Source organism: Canis lupus, chromosome 3 (assembly GCF_003254725.2).
Source record: "Canis lupus dingo isolate Sandy chromosome 3, ASM325472v2, whole genome shotgun sequence".
In the NCBI taxonomy this organism is placed as follows: domain Eukaryota; kingdom Metazoa; phylum Chordata; class Mammalia; order Carnivora; family Canidae; genus Canis; species Canis lupus.
In genome coordinates, this window is record NC_064245.1 from 41468465 (window position 1) to 41490544 (window position 22080).

Sequence of the window (22080 nt, forward strand, 5' to 3'; positions counted from 1 at the left end):
ATCCAAAACTATTCTCCTGTTATTCATTCAGAGAAGCCCCCCCCCCACTTTTATATATGACTCCTTGCAATCTGTAATCTAAGTATTTATTGGTGTACCTGTCTATGATCAATGTAGCCAAGGGACTGCAAGCTCCTGAGGGCAGAGATCTTGTTTTCCTCACTCTTGCACGCCTGTCCATGCACAGTATCTAACACAAGGCAGGCCCTCAAACAGCTGATGAGAGGATGAAAGTAGGACAGGTAAGACGCAAGGTAGATTTTTTTCACTCTGTAATCTATGGTCATCTTGTAGATACTATATCCCAAGAGCTTGCTATGTGCCATAAAGATCCCTAATCCGTAAGACTCTGCACTGCAAAAGACATTATTTAGCCTGTTATATAGATTAAAAACAGAAATTTTTCTCAGAGGGTAACTTGCCAGAATTCTAACCCAGGTGGGCCAACTCCAAAGCCTGTGCCCTCCCTGCCTTACAATATAGCCATTCAGGCGCTTCAAGGGGCCTGTGTTTCTTCCCTCTCATCACCGAAGTGGTAGGCGAAGCTTACACAAATATAAGACTACAAAGTAAGACTATATCCAAAACCCACCCTCACTGATGGAAGATCCAGTAAGAGAACTCGGTGAAACTAACTGCTTTCCTTCTCAATCCCGACGGCTGGGAATGGGCTCCTTTAAAACATCACTACACCTCGTTAAAACGCATCTGGCTACAAAGGCAGCTTGGGAGAGAAAATCTGCACAAACGAAATCCGAAAGCTGCCAATAATAAACAATGCTAATGGTTTTCCAAAACGCATTCGCTGGCAATATACAGCCTTTACCAGTATCGGTCATTTTCTTACACCAATTCCCTTGGCTACCTCTTACCTACAGTTAAAGATAAATGGTATACTTCATAATATTAACTGAATAGATACAACTGCACCGCCACAAGTTTTCTACGTAAACACCAATCCACTTTATTGTTTAAAACAAATCAACGAACCCCTCCCACCTTAAGAAAATGCCACACACTTTGAGCAGGTGTGTGTAAAAGGAAAGGAGACCCTCGGACTGACTTCCGTATTTAATGCAGCCGAATACTCACTCCAATTGCCTAATACTGGGATCAGAGAATGCAAAACTGTGTATTAAAAGCATCTGTAAAAGGCTGTTTTCTCAGTAGTCTCAGGCCAACACCTGCCGCTTTGCCCGAGTGAACCAAACACTAAGGTCGTTACGGTTTGGAAGCAGGGAGCCCCGCGGCAGGGATTTCACAGACCGGGTGTCGGGGTTCCCCGGCCGCCGCGGGCGGGGAGGGCCCGGCGACTATGGCGGCTCGGGCCGGGGGACCACTGGCCGCTGCCCCGACGCTTCTGCCGGACCCGGCGTGCTGGCCGGGCGCCGGGCCAGGGCGCCCTGAGCCACGCGAGCCACCGACGCGACAGGCGGCCGCACTCACCTCGGCGCCGGCAGAGCCAGCGCTCCGGGGGCAGGCGGCGCTGGACTGCGAGCCGAGGGTCTGCGGGCGGAGCAGGGCGGGGAGCCGGAGGGGGCGGGGCAAGGCGCGGCCGGCCAGGGGCGGGGCAGGGCGGGGCGGAACTCGCTCGGTGGAGAGCGGGGGGAAGCGGGAGGCGTGGGGAGGAAGACGGAACATCGCGATAATTCGCCTCTGTTCTCGCGGGATCAAAACTCCCTGGACGAGAGGTTCGTTTTCCAAGCGACGTGCCTATTGGCCGAGAGCGCGGCTTCCTCCAGACCTGCCCCGCCCGCCGCTCAGGATTGACTTCCGGCTCCGGCTGGGGTCTTGCTCCATCGATCCCAGTGCTTCGCTTTGCTTTGCTTTTTGGAGGGTTCCACTTAGACGGCTCCAACATCAGGAGTTGCTGATACCGGATCTGTTCTTTCATTCATACATTCATTCAGGCACTCCCGCTTGCATTCATTGTACACAACAATAATCACACCCGAGCGCTTGTTGTGTGCCAGGCAGCGTTCTAAGAGAGCTGTGCATAATCTCCCCAAACCCTGAAAGCAATCTCATGACACAGGTACTATTATTATACTCGTTTAACGAATGAAAAACTGAGGTCCGGTGGGTTCCTGTAATATGGTCAAGGTTGGTTATCAAGCGGTGAGCCTCAGCGTGGGGCTTGAGGGCTCACTGTGCGCGCTGGCAGGTTTGCTCCAAAAAGGAGGCGGCTGATCTAGTCTCTGCTCTGGAGATCCCTGAGGTCTATTGTGAGAAAAGACCGCTGCAAAGGACCATCAGAGCTTAGTGAGTTAAATATTACGGCAATTCCTTGCATGGCCGAGTAGGCGGTCGATAACTTTCTTCAAGATGAAAATATTTATTCCTATGTCAGCGGAAGGACGCATCAAAGGAAGAGAACTTTATGATGGTAAAAAGAATTCCAAATATTGTTAGGGAACATTTTAAAAACAATTTTATTTTTTTTTTAAATATTTTGTTGGGCAGCCCCGGTGGCTCAGCGGTTTAGCGCCGCCTACAGCCCAGGGCGTGATCCTGGAGACGCAGGATCGAATCCCACGTCGGGCTCCCTGCGTGGAGCCTGCTTCTCCCTCTGCCGTTGTCTCTGCCTCTCTCTCTCTCTCTCTCCTCTCTGTGTATTCTCGTGAATAAATAAATAAAATCTTTTTTAAAAATGTTAATAATGTCAGTTTTCTGAAGTGAACAGTTTTAAAGCTTCCTCTTGTGAAACTTGCTGTCATTTATTGTTCTTTGAAAAGCTTGCTGTTGACTTCTTAGCCATTCATTGACAAGCAACCTTGATTCTATAACTACTTTGCGTTGGTTTATTAGAGATGAATAATCTGAAAAGCAGATTCATACTAAATAACGCCTGTCCAAAACAAGTTTCGAGTTATAATAAAATACTGATTACTTATATATTAAACTGGTCTTCAGAAGTTACTGAAGCATATGGCAAGGTGAACGTCATGTAGTTCTAAGAACTTTGATACACATTTTTAAAAAATATTTTATATACTTATTCATGAGAGACACACAAAGAGAGAGGCAGAGACATGCAGAGGAAGAACCAGGCTTCCTGCAGGGAGCCGTATGGGGGACTCAATCCCAGGACCCAGATCAGGACCTGAACTGAAGGCAGACGCTCAACCGCTGGGCCACCCAGGCGTCCCCACTTTTCTAAATACCTAAGAATTTGTAGTACTTAAGAACTTTTTTTTGCTAAATTTATAATGAGGAAGCCTACAGCCTGTATAACAACAAAAATAAGGTATTAAGGATCAATCCAAATAATACGACTTACTCCTAATATTGGAGAGTGACCCCCAAAATGATTAAAAACAGAACGACAAATTTTTAAAGCGATCGATGTTAGCCACTTAGCTTTCATCTCTTAAAAAAAAAAAAAGAGGAAACATTTTAATGAATTAACTTTACATCCAATGTTTGATCGCAAAAAAAATGAATCATCTTAGCATTAACTTCTACACCTCTGAAATTTCAGGACACAAAAATAACCAAGTGATTCTGTGTGTCAGAATGTCCATTGAAAGGTGTGTTGATTTTCACATCTTGCCTAATTCAAAACACTAAAAAATCCTTAAGCTACCTATTTTGCAATCTTTAGCAAACTGTAGCATCAACAGGCAGCGCGGTATCACTTTAAAAAAATTCCAAGAAAAAGACAACCCCTTTGTAAAATTCCCACCTCTGGCTCCCCAGGATTGGGTTGCAAACTTCGACAAAATACTGTTCTCCACTCCCTATTGGTGCATGCTCTATCATTCATTCTTCGGCTGGAGTTTTGTGAGGTTGCTTTATGGGAAAACGCCGCTATGATTTAGTCTGGAACTTCCTTGCTTTTGACTTTTACATGGCTATTAATTTGTACAAAGAATCCCAAACTGATACAGCGGGAACCAAACTGGCAAATCAAGCTGTGGAGACAACTGTGTAATTCGCTGGAAAAAAAGGAGAACCTCTTCTGCGTGCGGGGTAAATTGACAAAGGATTTTACGACACAGAGATTTGAGAGTTAAAGAAACTTTTCCGGTTTTTCGATAGTATTAAAGGAATAAGCGTCAAAGGAGAAGCAGATAAAATCAGGCACAATCTAAGAGTGACCGGAAGAGCAGTTTTCAGAAAGTGTTTTTAGGGTGAGATTGGAAGATTGTTATTTCCAAATAATCAGTGGATTTTTGAATGGTAAAGGGAACAAGGTAGTAAGATTAATTATAGATTATTATATAGATTATATACCTAAAAAGCTGTGGTTTGTTGTTGCTTTAATACAGATTTAGAGGGACACTTTGTACTATTGTAATTTTTAAGTGAGATGGGTATTTGTGTATGTTATATACCGCATATAATAGACAATGTATGAAAAGATATAAGAAAAAATTAGAGTCAGCTTTGGATCCAAATTTTGTGTGTATTTGTAGATTAGGAAATTCAGAGACAAATCTGTTAAGGACCAAGGAAAATATAATATTGTTACATGAAGCAGAATCAGTAGGTAATTAACATAAGGATAAATTCTCAAAAAAGAAATCCAACGTTTATATTTTCAGAATGACATTTTCACTAAAACTAAAATACGAGGGACGCCTAGGTGGCTCAGTGGGGGTGCCTGCCCCTACAGGGATCAGGCTGCCTGTGAGGCACCTTCCTCTAAATAAGTAAATAAATAAATCTTTAAAAAACACTAAAATATGAAAGTTCAGGAAAATATTGATAAACAAGAATAACTTACATTTGAAATAGCAATATAATCCTTTTTGTAGGATTCAACTCAATATAAAACTCCAAAATACAGCATCTTAAAGATTCTTCATGTGTTCATTTAATGAATATAGCTAGTGGCACATCTATATCTCTACAGGGCACAATTTATAGTGGGTATGCAATGACTATCTCTTAAATGGTTTCTGTTATATGGGGATTTTTTTTTAAGATTTTATTTATTTATTCATGAGAGACACAGAGAGAGGCAGAGACACAGGCAGAGGGAGAAGCAGTCTCCATGCAGGGAGCCCGATGTAGGACTTGATCCAGGGACTCCAAGATCTCACCTGGGGCCAAAGGCAGGAACCAGACCGCTGAGCCACCCAGGGATCCCCTATATGGAGATTTAAAATAGTAAGGTTAAGTCCCTCAAGAAGCTTATACTGTAGCTGGGAAAATGAGGCTCAAAACATTTAAATAAAAACTTCTGGACAGTTCTTGATGCATAGATGCCGATTGTAGACTACAGGTGCTTCAAGAGCATAGGTTATTGTGAGCTGAAATACTCGGGGAGCTTCACAACTGGCTTACGACCTAATTCAGTCCTGAGCAATGGGCAAAATTTCAGTAAATAAAAAAGAAGGGAAGTAGCATCCCAGGTAGTGGATGAGTTGTTAGCACATATGTGTGAGCATAAAGAATAATCGACTCATGGTTCATTTGGGGACTTTTTGGGCTTTGAAAATAAAAAGGAAGGACATCAGAAGTTGCATGAAGAGTCAAAATTGTCAGAATTAAGGGGTTTGGTCCTGGGTTTTCAGCAGGAGTAAGACCTAAGGAAAGTAGTAATGGGAAAAGATTAAGCTGATAGAGCAATTTAAGATGGTTCCAAGAACAGACTGGAAATTAAAGGATTAAATACTTTAGATAATGGAGTACAGATTGGTAGCAGCCTTATAAGAGATTTTATCAAAGTAACTTTACTTTCTGGTGGCAGACTAATGAATCTTAATGCGTTCCTTTATATTCTTCTAAAGCATTGAGCTTATTTTTTTATTCAGAGGTATAAATACAAATTTTACTAGGTGTAGTGGTAGTTGCGGTGCAATTAACACAGTAAACATGGTTGTTGTTCATATTGGATCAGTTCTTGCTCCTTTGTCTCAGATTTATGTGTATTTTTTGGTTCTATTGAACTGAATAGAAGGAATTTCAGCAACAACAACAACAAAAAGGCAGAAAAAAAACAACCTTATGATTGAAGAACACCATGGGAGGATGGGAGGTGTTCTTACTTGTACTGGAGGCTTTCACTTGACCTGTTTCTCTGAGTCAAGACTAAATTACATACACTCAGTGAGTTGCCCCCGTTTACCAGATAGTTTCCTCAGTGTTGGGCAAAGGTGAACCAAGAATTAGCCCTCCCCCCTACCCCCACCCCCACAAAGCAAAGTGCTTCAGAGACCCTAAACAGGGTGTTTGTCTCCTGCCTCAAACCTGCTTCAAAGGATCCTAAGTTGTTGATCAGTGGTTCTTACTTAGGTAGACGGAGAAGAAAGAATCTGGTTGTGGAAAAGGACTTTGAGACAGTCACCTGCTACAGATGACTGGTATGGTGGGCTGCAGTGCTCATCAAATCTCTCTTTACTCCCCTCTATGTGCTAGCCATTTCAGGGAAGAAAATGAAATGTTAGCCCATGTGACCTATGTCACTTCTGGCCAATGATGGTGGAAAGTTCATCCCCAGTTTTCCAGTCTCTTGGTCTGCCTGCTAGGACTCCCATTACTTAAAGCTTGGATCTCTGAGTTACTGTGAATCATACATCCCCACTGTCCAAGCCCTATTCCCAAACCAAGTGAGTCAGTAGCATGAAGTGATTAATATGTTCCCTCATTTTAGCCCATCCAATCCTGCCCACCTAATTGTTAGCAGGTTTTCTTCTGGGGACATTGGCATTTATTTAAGTTTTCTTTAGTTAAAAAAAAAATTACCCTGATTAACAGTTTCAGATACCAAGTGTATGAGGTATTTGGAGAGAAAAATCACACCATGAAGATGGTTTAATTGTTCATCTAGTAAAGATTTATTGAGGCCCAATAGGTGCCAGGCACTAATGTATTTGATCTACCTATTCATAGAACCATAATACTTTTTTATTTTATTTTATTTATTTATTTATTTATTTATTTATTTATTTATTTATTTATTTATTCATGATAGACCCAGAGAGAGAGTGAAAGAGGCAGAGACACAGGCAGAGGGAGAAGCAGGCCCCATGCCAGGAGCCCGACGCGGGACCCATCCCAGGACCCCAGGATCGTGCCCTGGGCCAAAGGCAGGCGCCTAACCGCTGAGCCACCCAGGGATCCCCCCATAATACTTTTTTAAAGATTTTATTTATTTTGACAGAGAGAGCACAAGCAGGAGTGCGGCAGAGGGAGAAGCAGACTCCCTACTGAACTTGATCCCAGGACCCTGGCATCATGACCTGAGCCAAAGGTAGATGCTTAACCAAATGAGCTACCCAGCTGCCCCCATGGAACCATGATACTAATCTAGGATTGCTTTTTCAGATTTGGGAGCCTCTGCCACATTGTCTTTGGGAATTGGGGCTGCCCTATCTTAGAAAAATCTTGTAGGGGTGCTCAGTGGCTCAGTCGTGTAGGCGTCTGCCTTCAGGTCAGGTCTTGATTCCAGGGTCCTGGAATGGAGGCCCAGGGGTGGGGCAGACTCCTTGCTCAGCGGGGAGTCTTCTACACCTTCTCCCTCTGCCCCTCCCCCCAGTTGTGCCCGCGCGCACACGCACGCGCTCTCTCTCTCTCTCTCTCAAATGAATAAATAATATCTTTAAGAAAAAATAATAAAATAAAATTTTAAAAAAGAATAAAAAGAAAAGTCTTGTAATCATAGATATTTAAAAGCCAGAATTACACATAAACCTGCATTGTGGTTTCATAGCTATTTTTAATAGCTTTAGTGAGATGTTAATTATATACCGTAAAATTCACTCATTTTAAGGATACAACTCAGTGTTTTTTTTTAAAGAAAATTTACAGAGTTGTGCAAGTATTATCACATTCAAATTTTAGATTTCTATCCTCCAAAGAAACTTTGTGCCCATTTGTAGGCATTTCCCACTCCTACCCTGGTGCAAGCAATCACTAATAAACTTTGTTCCTATAGGTTTGCCTTTTCTGGACATTTAACATAAATAGCATCATTAAGTATGTGGTCTTCATATCTGGCTTTCATAGAGCATGTTTTTGAAGTTTATCCATGTTGTAGCATGTATCAGTACTTCATTTTTATTGCCAAATAATATTCTGTCATAGGTACAGTACCACATTTTGTTGATCCATTCACCAGTTGATGGACATTTGGATTGCTTTTTTAGCTATTGTAAATAATGCTGCTATGAAGATGTATACAAGTTTTTGTGTGAACAAGTGTTTTCAGTCTCTTGGGGATATACACTAGGCATGGAGCTCCTGATTTATGTAGTAATTCTATGTTTACCTTTGAGAGGAATTCCTCATTCTAACCTGAATGTACTATCTTACTTTCCACCTGTGGCATATGAAGGGTCTAATTTTGCTACATCCTTGCCAGTACTTCTTAGTGTCTGTATCTTTGACAAGACAAAGTTGTCTTGTCAACAACTATACAAAGTTATAGTTGTTCTGGTGGGTGTGAAGTGAAGTGTGAAGTGGTTCTCATTATAGTTTTGGTTTTCATTTTCCTAAGGACTAGTGATTTTAAACATTTCATGAGCTTATTGGTCATTCATATATCTTCTTCGGTAAATTGTCTTTTCAAATTTTTTGCCTATTTTTTTACTTAGGTTTTTGTCTTATTTTTGAATTGTGTTTGTTATATATTTTGGATTAACGTCCATTATCAAACATGTGATATATCTACAATTACTTGCAAATATATTCTCCTATTTTGTGAATTGTCTTTTAACTTTCATGACAGTGTCTTTGAAACAAAAGTTTTTAATTTTGATAAAGTCCAATTTATTTTTTTCTTTTTATCAATTGTGCCTTTGGTATTGTACATAGAAATCTTTGTGTAACCCAAGCTCATACATATCCCTTTGTTTCCTAACAGCTCTACAGTTTTAGCCCTTACTTTTAGGACTTTGATCCAGTTGGAGTTCATTTTTGTATATGGTGTGAGGTAGGGGTCCAAATTTGTTATTTTGTATGTGCCTATCCAGTTGTTCCAGCATCATTTGTTGAAAGGACTATTCTTTTCCCATTTAATTACCTGGTACTCTTGTCAAAAAATAATTGACTGTAAATGTAGAGGTTTATTTCTGGACTTTCAATTCTATTCCATTAACATATAGTGTCAGTCCTTAGGACAATATCACCCTGTGTTGATTACTGTCGCTTTGTTGTAAGTTTTTAAAATGGGAAGAATGAGGATACCTGGGTGGCTCAGCGGTTGAGCCTCTTCCTTTGGCTCAGGGCGCGATGCTGGAGACCCGGGATCGAGTCCCACATCGGGCTCCTTGCATAGAGCCTGCTTCTCCCTCTGTCTGTCTCTCTGTGTCTTTCATGGATAGAGAAATAAATAAAATTAAAAAAAAATAAAATGGGAAGAATGGTCCTCTAACTTTGTTCTTTTTCAAGATTGTTTTAGCTATCCTAGGTCTTTTACATTTCTATATAAATCTAAGGTCAAATTCTGCAAAAAAAAAAAAAAAAAAAAGACAGCTGGGATTTTGATAGGTGTTATATAAAATCTATAGATCAATTTGGGGGTATTGCTATCTTAATAATATTAAGGCTTCTAATCCATGAGTATGGAATGTATCTCATTTACTTAAGTGTCCCTTGATTTCTTTCAGCAATGTTATATAATTTTCAGTGTAAATGTTATATAATTTTCAGTGTAAAAGTTTTGTACTTCTTTTAAGTGTAGTCCTGAGTATTTTATTCTTCTTGGTCCTATTGTGCATGGAAATGTTTTCTTAATTTCATTTTCAGATTGATAGATATTCAGTTTTGGTTTATTTTGTGTCCTCTGGCCTTGCTGAAATTGTTTAACAGTTTTAGTAGGATTTTGTTGTTGTTTTCATTTTGTTTTGGGGTGTGTGTGTGTGTGTGAAGATCATGTCAACTGAATTGTGTGTGTGTGTGTGAAGATCATGTAAACTAAATTTTTTTTTCTTCCTTTCTAATGGGCATGCCTTTTACTTTTTTCTTGCTTTATTGCACTGGTTAGAATACCCATTAAGTCTTAAATACAAATGATGACAGCAAACATCCTTGCCTTGTTTCCAGTCTAAAAAGAGAAGCAGTCAAACATTCACCATTAAGTGTGATGTTAGCATTAAGTTTTTAAAAAGTTTTTATTGGCCCTTTATCAGATGAAGGAAGTATCCTGCCATTTTTTTTCTGCATTTATTAATATGATCATTCAGTTTTTGCCCCCTATTCTATGAATATGGTGTATTACATTAGTGATTTCAGATGTTAAACCAACCAGCTTTATTTATTTATTCCAGGGATAAATCCCCCTTGGTCATAATATATAATCTTCTTTATATCTTGCCTGATTTGATTTTTCTAATATTTTGTTGAGGACTTTTTGTGTTCAAAAGCATCATGGATATTGGTTTGTTTTCTTATTACGTCTTTGTCTGGCTTTGGTAGCAGGATAATATTGGCCTCACAGAATAGAGTTGCAAACTATTTTTCTGATAGAGTTTGCAAAGATTCATATTACTTCTTTAAAGGTTTAGTAGGATTTACCACTGAAGCCATCTTGGCCTGGGCTTACCTTTATGTAAATATTTTAAATTACTAAATTATTTGCTTGTTATAGTTCTATTCAGATTTTTTATTTCCTTTCAATTCGGTTTTGATGTTTTGTATCCTTCCAGAATGTTTTTCCACTTCATAGCTTGCTGATGCCACAGCTTACCTATGGGCAAGGTTGCTTTTTAACCAGTACACTCTCATACGGTCATAATGGTTGTTTCCCAGGAGCCACTGCCCTGGGGGCTCCTGCCCCGCCCTCAAGCTTCCTACATCCTCCCCCAAGTCAGCCCCCAAGGGTTAACACCTGTAACAGCAGGGGACCTTCTGAACCTAGTTCCAGCATAGTTGCCATCTATACAGATTGGTTGGTCCTCCTGCTAAACCAGTTTTAAATTGTTGAACATCACCTCTTGAAATGGAAGACTGAGACCCCACTTCAGACCTCTTCCTCCTCCCATTTTGTTCTGAGGCTGATCATGTGCTTCAGCATTCTACTGAACAGGTCTGGCAGAAGGAATAGCATCAATTGATTGGATATGTCTGACTGGCAGTTGTGGGAGCCGATTGAGAGGCCTGGGAAGCTTTACCCAAGGCTGGCAGGGAGAGGGTACTGTGTGGCCCTGGGCTGATTTCTAATGAAAATTTAAGCCCCACCTATGGCTATTACAAAGAAAACAAAAGTGACTGATGATAAGCATGTAGCTCCAAGTAAGTGAACTGAAGAGGATGTCTGTGCTAAAGATGTTACTATAAGATGCAACACACATTGACACAGACACATATTTAAAGCAAGGTCATAGATTCACATGTTTCCAAAAGCCAGGCAGGTACCGTGCCTCATTTAATTGGCAGAGATGCACATTTTGGTGTTTAAACATCTCTGAAATTGGAATGCATGTTACCGTTGATGGCAAGTCATAGTTTAATAGCTTTGTGGTTTTATTCTTAGTGGTTATAGAATAGTGATGTATCTGATAATCTTATATCAGTGATGGCTCAGATCAGATTACATTTAGGAAACGAGTGGCAAGTGGCATGGGCTAGGAAAGCCATATCCCTTTATGTCAGCCTTTCACTCTGAAAGAGAGGTATGGTTACAGAGACCTATTCTTTTACTATAAGGATAAAGCAACACAGGAGCAATGACAAATGGCAACTACTTTGGTGCCTCCCTGTCCAGGAGCAATAGGGAGTGGTGGCAACTGGCAATCGCCACGGCTTCTGCCATTCCCCCCTGATGGATTGTTGCCTGTGATGACATAGGCTCAGTATTCTTTTTTAATATTTTTTTTCAATTTTTATTTATTTATGATAGTCCCAGAGAGAGAGAGAGAGAGAGAGAGGCAGAGACACAAGCAGAGAGAGAAGCAGGCTCCACGCAGGGAGCCCGACATGGGACTCGATCCTGGGTCTCCAGGATCAGGCCCTGGGTTGAAGGTGGCGCTAAACCGCTGAGCCACCCGGGCTGCCCGATAGTGTTGTTTTTATAGGAAGCCAAAAATCTCAAAAGCCAGATCCTAAACCTTCTAATTTTAAAGTAATGGCTTAATTTTTTTTTTCCCCTTTCTGGCCAAAAAGAAAAAAAAAAAAAGCATGTGCAAGTTAGATCCAGCCTGTGAGTGCTTGGATTAAAATGGCTCTTTTAAGGATTTAATATTTTAAGAGGCAATGTGAGACAAACCACTTGTTACAGTTAAGCCGAAAAAAGAAAGAAAAATCCGCTCAATTTCAAAGTTTAGCACTAGGTTCAAGGCCCAGAGTAGCAAATATTACAGAGCATATTACTCACATAGCTTCTAAAATTTCTTCTCTGCCTCCCCTAAGTAGAAGATAAGAAAGTGTGGTTAGATTTGTTGAAGATGTTACATTTCCTTGTTATAAAAGTGTATGATTACTTTTTAAAATGCCATCTTAGGTTTCCAAAGCAAGAATATTTGCTTCCCACTCCTAAAGACTGGTCAATGAAAGTCAGAATGATGTGGTAGGAAACCACCAAATTCTTAGACGACTGGAGTCCTGATTCTGCCTGTGTGACATGGGGCAAGTAATTTAGCTTCTGTCAGCTTCATTGTCCTCAGTTATAAAACAGAGATAATCATACCTGTCTCCCACATGGCTATGGCAAGGGCCACAAAAGATAAAATATGGGAAAGCATAAAGGGTTATGTAAATACCAGTTGATATTGCCCAAATCATGTGAGTAGTTGGACCAGCACAGATTTTTGAATCTCAGATTCCCAAACCCAATCTCCTGCTCTTTTTGTAGACCATAACACTTACTGAAATGATCAAATCATCAACTAGTGGGCTGAATAGATGAGAAAGCTTAAGTCAAGAGCTTGTTAGAAAAAAAGTCAGCCACCATTTTGGCATCAGAGATAGCACGGAGTCTCTGTACAGCAGGGTTTAGGGAAAGCTTAAATGTTGAATCAAAAGATGAGCCTTCCACGTTTTGAAGGGCTACCCAAGAATGGTTTTGCTGGGATTGATTGGCCTCTGAAGTTTTCTCAGACTGGCCTTCAACCAATTTCTTCCCTTTCTCATGTTTTCATTCTATATTGTCTCATGAAAGAAAGAAAAGTTCTGACTTTCTTCCTTCTTGGTGAAAATGTAAAGCTCTATTTTGGATTATTAAGGGGTGGCCACCTTTACCTTGGTAGGTAGGTCCAGGTTAACTGCTCAACACTTAACCTCTAGACATCTCAAATTCTATTTGTATAAAGGCATAGAAGGTTACTAATTTTTTTTAAAAGGAAAGGAAAAATATTATCTTTAAAAAGATGTCTCTCAGGACTAGTGATATATTTTTAGCTTCTTTTTTCTTCTAAAAATTTTTTAAAGTAAGCTCTATACCCAACATGGGGCTTGAATTCATGACCCTGAATCAAGTGTCACATGCTTTACTGACTGAGCCAGCCAGGTGGCCCAATATATTTCTAACTTCTGAGTTGGACATTCTTCTTCTTTTTTTTTTTTTTTTTTTGAATTGGACATTCATTTTTTTTTTAATTTTTTTTTTTGAGTTGGACATTCTTATAGAAATTTTCTCCCATAGCCTCAAATTCAATCTGGCTGAGACCAAATTGATTATCTTATCAAAAGGATAATTCTCATTTATCTTGTTACTTCTGTCCATGACATTACTGTGTTTTAGGGGTCAGTAAACTTTTTCTGTAAAGGGCCAGATAATAAATACTTTAGGCTTTGAGAGCGATACGGTTTCTATCACAAATACTCACTTCTGCTGTTGTAGTACAAAAGTGGCCATAGATAAGATGTAGATGGATTAAAAGGGCTGTGTTCCAATAAAGCTTTATTTATGAAAACAGACAGTGGGCAGCACTTGGCCCATGCCATAGTGTGCCAGCACCTATCTAGAGTTCCTGGATGAAAATGTCAAAGTCAGTTTTGACTGTTTCCCTTCTTCAATTTTTACATCTAAGCAGCTCTCAAGTTGAGTAATTACTTCTTTCAGTAATTCTTATCCTTCCCATCACTTCCCTTCTCACTGCTGCTGTGCACATGAATTCATTCTATACAATATTCAGTGATTCGTGCGACTGGTGGTAAGGGCTGGCTGCAGGACCATACCCACTTAGTAAAGAGGGTACCAAAATTTCTAGGGGGATGATTTTTTTTTATTGGTTTTTTTTGTTTTTGTTTTTGTTTTTTTTATTGGCTAGGGGGATGATTTAAGAAGCATATAAAATATTCTAATTTTAACTTTAGGGAAAATACCTGCTTTGTCAGAATATAAATTATAGAAAGTAAAACCAATGAAATCTTACATGAAGGGCCATGGTTAAAAATGGTTGTCAAACGTTGCTCAAATTTAGAATTTCCCAAGGTATGCAATGTTTAAAATTGGTGATGCTTAATGTGATGTTAGGTGGAACACAGACCAACTTTTATTTTTTTTTTATTTTTTATTTTTTAAAGGGAAATTTTTTTTTTTAAGATTTTATTTATTTATTCATAGAGACAGAGAGAGAGAGGCAGAGACACAGGCAGAGGGAGAAGCAGGCATCATACAGAGAGCCCGACAAGGGACTCGATCCAGGGTCTCCAGGATCACGCCCCAGGCTGCAGGCGGCGCCAAACCGCTGGGCCACCGGGGCTGCCCCAGACCAACTTTTAAAATATTATTAATACTTGTGTTTTTATTTTAACATGTATTGGAGAAAATATGATGTCAAACCCATAATATATCTGGTTATTTTTTTAGGGTGAAGCTGAAGTAAATATTTAGGTTTTTAAAAAGTTGTAGCCTTAAAGAAAAAGTTAATATTGTAGGCAGAATATAGATATGCTAACAGTTGTCAAGATGGTAAAAGAAAAGTTTGAAAATCAGTGACCACTTTACTGCCTATAGTTTCCATTATATTTGCCTACTAATTAACAGATCTGTCTCAGCATTGTCACTTATCTTTCTTGATAAAACCTTGAGGAGCTCATCACCACCTGCCAAATAAAGTCAATTAAACTCTTAACCTAAAATCAATGTCTTCTAAGCCTGGCTCCAGCCTTCCAGTCTTCCTCTACCTCCTGGCTTTTCCAAACAGTGCTCAGAAAGTACCAGTTGCCTAAGAGTTAATGAGTGCTCCAGAAAAGAGGATTTCTTTTTTTTTTTTTTTAATTATTATTATTTTTTTTTTTTAAAAGAGGATTTCATAGTCCAAAAAGTTAGGGAAAGTGTTGCATACTGTATCCCTCTGAGTTCTATTCACAAGGAATTATACCATGTTCAAACCTTTGAGGAGAACCGAGGTAATGAAACTTGTCCATGTTTATCATAGAACAACATATCCTGTTGTGGAAACAGTCTGTGTGTTTATCAGCTTACTTGATCATCTTTGTCGATAACCCTCTCTTTTAGATTGTACATTAATGTCTTGTGTGTCTAGTGTAATAGGTTGGTTTGGAAAATGCTGTTCTATATCCATGTCTCCAACCTTCCCCCACTCCCCCTGCCAAACTTACCAACCAAACTGAACCACCCCCCATTAGATATCTACCCAATTCATTTGCACTTTTGAGCCTTTGCTAATTATGCACTCCACTTGGGGTGCTTTCTCCTCTCTGTCCTTGTTCTCAGAATCTTTTCAGCCAAGCAACCTGATATCCCACAACAGTAATGGTTCCTATTTCTGAAGTCTTAATACTTCCCACTTTTCCAGCATTTATAGTACCCAGTATCAGTATCATGGCAGCTGTATACCTGATCTTTTTTCCTGCTAGATTTTGCATTTCTCGGAGTTACTGTTTTCCACATAGTACGTTGTTTATAGTAGAAATTTAATAAATAGTTGATGAATGAATAACAATAAGGGTGAAATTTGAAATAACTTATCTATAGTAAATAATAGAATCAGAGTCTGAAGGATCTACATGGGGAGAGGGACAAATGGAGAAGGATCTCTGAAAGGCTGATACATATATATACATACATATATATGTGTGTATATGTATACTTATATTTTAAAACAGTTTTATTAATTGATATAGAAAAGTGTGCAATCTGATAAATCTTGATTTATGTGTATACCCATGAAACTAGCACCTCAATCAAGATAATAACATAACCATCACTCCAAAATGTTTCTTCATATCTCTGTCATTTCTATATCCTCCTCCTCCCTGCATCTTCTCCTCTGCAATGCCTCTCACTACCAGCCCGGTTCAAGACAACCACTGATCTGCTTTTGGTCGTTATACATTGGTTTGCATTTCCTAGAATTTTATAGAAAGGGAGCCATATAGTATTTATACTCTCTTCTTTCTGGCTTCTTTCACTCAGCATAACTGAAGCAATTCATGTTGTAGCATATCTGTTCCTTTTTATTGCTGAGTATTATTGCATTTATAGTTTTGTTTATCAGTTTACCAACTGATGGGCATTTGAGTTGTTTCTAGTTTTGGTTATTAAAAATAAAACTCCTTTGAACGTTTGTGCATAAGTCCTTGTATGAACATGGGCAGCCCTGATGGCCCAGCGGTTTGGTGCTGCCTTCAGCCCAGGGCCTGATCCTGGAGACCTGGGATTCAGTCCCATGTCAGGCTCCCTGCATGGAGCCTGCTTCTCCCTCTGCCTGTGTCTCTGCCTCTATCTCTCTCTGTGTCTGTCATGAATAAATAAGTAAAATCTTAAAAAAAAAAAAAGTCCTTGTATGTTCATTTCTCTTATGTTGTATGTCTCTTATGTTCTATCTAGGAGTTATAGTACTTTTTTTAAAGATTTATTTATTTATGATAGACATAGGGAGAGAGAGAGAGGCAGAGACACAGACAGAGGGAGAAGCAGGCTCCACACCGGGAGCCCGACGCAGGACTCCATCCCAGGACTACAGGATCGCGCTCTGGGCCAAAGGCAGGCGCCAAACCGCTGAGCCACCCAGGGATCCCCTCTATCTAGGAGTTAAATGAATCATGTGCTATGTGTGTATCTAGCTTATTAAGAAACTGCCTGCCTGGCTCAGTTAGTAGAGCATGCAACTCTTGATCTCAGGGCTGTAAATTGAGACCCCACACTGGGTGTAGAGATTACTTTAACAAAACAAAATCTTTGAAAAAAGAAACCGCCAATTTTTTTTCCCAAAGTGATTGTAGGATTTTGCATGCCAACCAACAGTGTGTGAGAGTACCTATTCCTCCTCCTCCCAGTGCTTAGTATCATCAGTCTTTTCAGTTTTATTCATTCTGATTGGTGCAAGTGGTATCTCATTGTGGCTTTAACTTGTATTTCCATAATGACTAATGATGTTGACATGCACCTTTTCATGTGCCTATTTGTCATTGATATATCTTCTTTGATGATGTGTCTTCTAAAATATTTTGCCCATTTTTAATAGTGGCTATGTTTATTAGTTTTAATTATACAAGTCACATTCATTTTTTTGGCAGATTTATTCCTATTTCATATTTTTGATGCTATTATACACAGTATTGTATTTTAATTTCAATGTGTCCACATCCAGAAATGGATATTAGATTTTTGTCAAGTTCTTTTTTGGGTGTTGATAAGAGGATCCTGCAGTTTTTCTTTTGTAGGTTACTAATATTATGAATTATATTGACTGCTTTGTGAATGTTAAACCAATTTTACATTCCTGAGTTAATATTGTACTTGGTCATGCTATATTTTCTCTTTTACATATTACTGGGTTTAATTTGCTAAGATTTTGTTTTGAATTTTTGCATCTATATTACTGAGGGATATTGGTCTGCAATTTTCTTTTGTTGGTTTTGTCTTATTTTGGTATCAGGGTTTCATAGAATTAGTTAGGAAATATTCTTTTTTTCCATTTTCTGGAAGAGATTGTATAAAATTAGTGTTATATCTTCCTTAAATATCTGGTAGAATTCACTAGTGAAGCTATCTAGGCCTGGAGTTGTTTTTCCCTTTCCTTCTTTTCTTTTTCTTGGAAGATTTTTAAAATACAAATTCAGGGGATGCTGGGGTGGTTCAGTAGTTGCCTTTGGCTCAGGTTGTGATCCCGCGGTCCTGGGATTGAGTTCTGCATCAGGCTCCCTGCCGGGATGTTCTCCCTCTGCCTATTTCTCTCTCTGTGTCTCTCATGAATGAATGAATGAATGAATAAATAAATAAATAAATAAAATCTTTTTAAAAAAAACAAAGTCAGTTCTTTCTTTCTTTCTTTTTTTTTTTTAAGATTTATTTATTTATTTATTTATTTATTTATTTATGATAGACAGAGAGAGAGAGGCAGAGACACAGGAGGAGAGAGAAGCAGGCTCCATGCCGGGAGCCCGACGTGGGACTGGATTCCGGGACTCCAGGATCGTGCCCTGGGCCAAAGGCAGGCGCCAAACCGCTGAGCCACCCAGGGATCCCGCAAAGTCAGTTCTTTAATAGGTATAGGGCTATTCAGATTATCTGTTTATTCTTGAGTGAGCCTTAGTATTTTGTGTCTTTAAAATAATTTGTCCATTCATCTAAGCAGTCAAGTGTATTGGCATAAAATTTTCATAACATTCCCATAATAAACTTATAATATTTGTAGAATCTGTAGAATCTATTTGTAGTGGTGCCATCTCTCTCATTCCTGATATTGGTGACTTTTGTCTCCTCTCTTTTTTTTCCTGTTTAGTCAGGGTAGAGATTGATTAATATGATTGGTCTCAAAGAACCAAAATTTTACAAATATTATAAGTTTATTATGGGAATGTTATGAAAATTTTATGCCAATACATTGTATTTTGATTTCTTCTTTGAACAGTGGTTGGGTTTTTTTTTTTAAATTGTGTTATTTAGTTTCCAAATATTTGAACATTTTCCAGATACCTTTCTGTTATTGACTTAAAATTTAATCCCTTTGTAGTCATAATCGAGAATATATTTTGTATGTCTTGTATCCTTATAAATTTACTGAAACTTGTTTTACCACCCAGAATAAAATGTGTCTTAGTGTCCATGTGCACTTGAAAAGAATGTGTATAATGTGTATTCTACTCTTCTTGAGTATAATATTCTAGTAAATGTCAAATCATGTTGGTTGATGATGTAGTTCAAGTCTTATGTATCCTTAACTGATGTTCTGCCTACCTGGTGTATCAGCTATTAAGAGCAAGGTATTTAAATCTCAGAGTATAATGAAGGATTTGTCTATTTCTCCTTGCTTTTCCATCAATTTGGGGTCCCATATTTTGAAACTGTTACTAGGTATATAAACACTTAGAATGATTATATCTTCTTGACTAATTGACCTTTTATAATTATAAAATGACCTTCTTTATGATAATATTCTTTGCTCTACAATTTACTTTGATCTTAATATAGATCCAAGTTTGTTTTTGACTAATTTTAGGATATTATTTTCCATCATTTTACCTTTAATCTAATTTGTCCTTCTCTATTTGAAATGAATTTCTTGTAGGCAGCATACAGTTAAGTTTTGCATTTTTATCTAATCTGTTGATGTCTATCTCTTAAGTGGGAGGTTTAGACCATTTACATTTAATCTGATTGTTGATAAAGTCTATCATCTTGCTATTTATCTTTTATTTGTTCCATCTGTTCTTTGTTCCCTCTCCCCACTTTTTTTCTAGTTTCTACTGGATTGCTTTTATGAGCCCTTTATCTCCTTTGTTGGCTTATTACCTATAATTCTTTATTTTGTTATTTTAATGATTGCTTAGAGTTTATACTATAGGTCATACCTTCAATTAATATACCACTCCATATACAATGTAAGAACTTCACAATTCCATTTCTTCCTTCCTAGCCCTTATGCTACTGTTGTCATACATTTCACTTATACACATATGTTATAAGCCTCACAGTACATTATTTTTTCCTTAAAAAATGTTATCTTTTAAAGAGATTTAAATAATATGAAAACAGCTACATATTTTCCCATGTAAGTATCATTCCCATTGTCTTCATTCCTTTATGTAGATCTAGATCTTCCATTTGCTATCATTTTCCTTCCTTCTGAAAGACTTTCTTTACTAATTCTTGAAGAACATTGGAGTATGTATCTGCTGATGATTAATTTTCTCAGTTTTTGGTTTTAAAAGATATTTTCACTGGTACAGAATCTTAACTTGACAAATGTTTTTCTTTCCAGTCTGTTGTTTCACTCCCTTCTCATGTGCATTTTTCCTGCAAGCAATACGCTATCGTCTGTATCTTTTATTTTTTCATACTAATATGTTTTTTCCCCTTACATTTAAGATTTTCTCTTTACCTTGGTTTTGAGCAATTTGGTTATCATATGCCTTGATGTAGCTTTCTCTGTTTCTTGTGTTTAGTGTTCATTGAACTTCCTGAATGTCTAGCTTTTTACTGTTCCTCAAATATGGAAAATTTGGGGCTGTTATTTCTTCAAATATTTTTTTCTGTCTCCGCTACAATCTACTTTCCTATAAAGACTCAAATTGCATATATACTAAGCAATTTGAAGTTGTTTCACAACTCATGATTTTTTTAGGTGGTTTCTTTTGCTGTGTCTACAAGTTCAGTCATCTTTTCATCTGTAATATCTAATCTGTCATTAATCCCTCTAGTTCATTTTTCATCTCACATAGTATTTTCATATATAGAAGTTAAATTTGGGCCTTTTTTAAATATCTTATGTATCTCTAAACTGTTTAAACATATGGAATACAATTATGATAACCACTTTAATACTCTACTAACTTACATCTGTGTCAGTTCTGGGTTCTGATTGATTGATTATTCTTCTCATGATGGCTTATGTTTTCCTTTCCCTTTGCATGCCTAGTAATCTTTGATTGGATGTCAGACTTTGTGAATTTTACCTTGTTGTGTGCTAGCTATTTTTGTATTCCTATACATCCTTGAGTTTGTCTTCTGGGGCAGTTAAGTTTTAGAAATAGGCTGATTCTTTTAGGTCTTATTTTTATGCTTTGTTGGGTGAGTCTAAGCAGTGCTCAGGTAAGGTAGGGTAAGGGTAATTTCACACTAGTGAAACAAAACCCTTCTGAGTGCTTTACCCAATACATCATGAATTATGAGTTTTCCAGTCTGGTTGGTGGGAACAGGCATTGCTAACCCTATGTGAATGCCAGGCATTGTTCCTTTTTTAATATTATTAAATGAATCTTTCCCCAGACTCAAGTATTTTTCTTATTCACATGCTGATCAGTATTCTCTCCCCTTATTTGTAATGGTCCCTCTGCTAATTTCAAGAATCCTCTATCTCTGCATCTATATCCTCTCCAGTAATCTATCCAATAAATTCTAGCTATCTTGTTCTCCCCAGATCCTCAGCTCTAGTTCCTCAACGCAGAGTCTACCAGGCTACTTCTGTGTTTCTGCTCCCTGCACGTCCTGAATACCTCAAAGCAATACATTGGGGAAATCATGGATCTCACTTTATTTCTTTTTTCCATTGATCAGGTTGATATCCTGTTTCTTTAAAAAAAAAAAAAAGATTTTTATTTATTTATTCATGAGAGACACACGCACAGAGAGAGAGGCAGAGACACAAGCAGGCTCCATGCAGGGAGTCCAACGTGGGACTCGATCCCGGGTCTCCAGGATCATGCCCTGGGCTGAAGGCGCACTAAACCACTGAGCCACCTGGGCTGCCCTTATATCTTATCTCTTGAAAACCATGTTCCCATAGCTTTTTTGTCTATGTGGAGTTTTTTTGGTTTGTTTTTGTGTGTTGGTTGGTTGGTTGGTTGGTTGGTTATTTCAGGAAAGAGAATAATCTAGTCCTGTTGCCCCATCTTGACCAGAATTGAAAGTTTAATACGTCATTTTTTTACTGCTTCAAGGTCAATTGGGGTTCAGGTGATCTACGCTGGATTCTTTGAGAATTGTTTGGGCTTGCCTGATTTCTCCTGTATATGCATATGTAAAATACATATATGAATATGTATATTTGAACGAACGAGCAGTGTTTGATTTAGTTAAAAGTGGAAACCAGCCTGAAAGTTTTACAAAGAAGTTAGTACCAGTTATCAGGATCTTTTTTGATGGAATACTGCTAATTTCAAAGAAGTCATGGGTAGAGCATTAAAATTTTCCTAGATTTAGCATCAATTTCTAGGAAAAATGTGTATTTGTGTAAGTAACTATGGAAATTATCATTTAACACCTTTATTTTCTTATTTAAA

General features: G+C 38.3%; 2 protein-coding genes across 22 annotated transcripts in view; one reads left to right on the top strand and one right to left on the bottom strand.

Moving 5' to 3' along the window:
• LRRC28 (leucine rich repeat containing 28) overlaps window positions 1-1569 on the bottom strand; it is a 159126-nt gene extending 157557 nt beyond the window's left edge. For 2 of the 9 annotated variants that reach the window (XR_007409796.1, XM_025436933.3), the window contains exon 1: window positions 1447-1563. Coding sequence is in view for 2 of the 9 variants with exons in the window: in XM_049108421.1 (XP_048964378.1) it covers window positions 99-181 (83 nt within the window). In the remaining 7 variants the exon portion in view is untranslated. Of the gene's footprint in view, window positions 1-98; window positions 217-1092; window positions 1279-1446 lie in introns of those variants that run through there. The other 7 variants (XM_049108421.1, XR_007409795.1, XM_025436927.3 and 4 more) reach the window with 7 other exon arrangements.
• A 207-nt stretch (window positions 1570-1776) lies between these two features.
• TTC23 (tetratricopeptide repeat domain 23) overlaps window positions 1777-22080 on the top strand; it is a 96078-nt gene continuing 75774 nt past the window's right edge. For 2 of the 13 annotated variants that reach the window (XM_049108426.1, XM_049108427.1), the window contains exons 1-2: window positions 1780-2035; window positions 18183-18330. In XM_049108426.1, the coding sequence (XP_048964383.1) occupies window positions 2027-2035; window positions 18183-18330 (157 nt within the window). In that variant the 5' untranslated portion in view covers window positions 1780-2026. Of the gene's footprint in view, window positions 2036-3769; window positions 3973-10731; window positions 10976-10996; window positions 11182-18182; window positions 18347-22080 lie in introns of those variants that run through there. The other 11 variants (XM_049108428.1, XM_049108424.1, XR_007409798.1 and 8 more) reach the window with 11 other exon arrangements.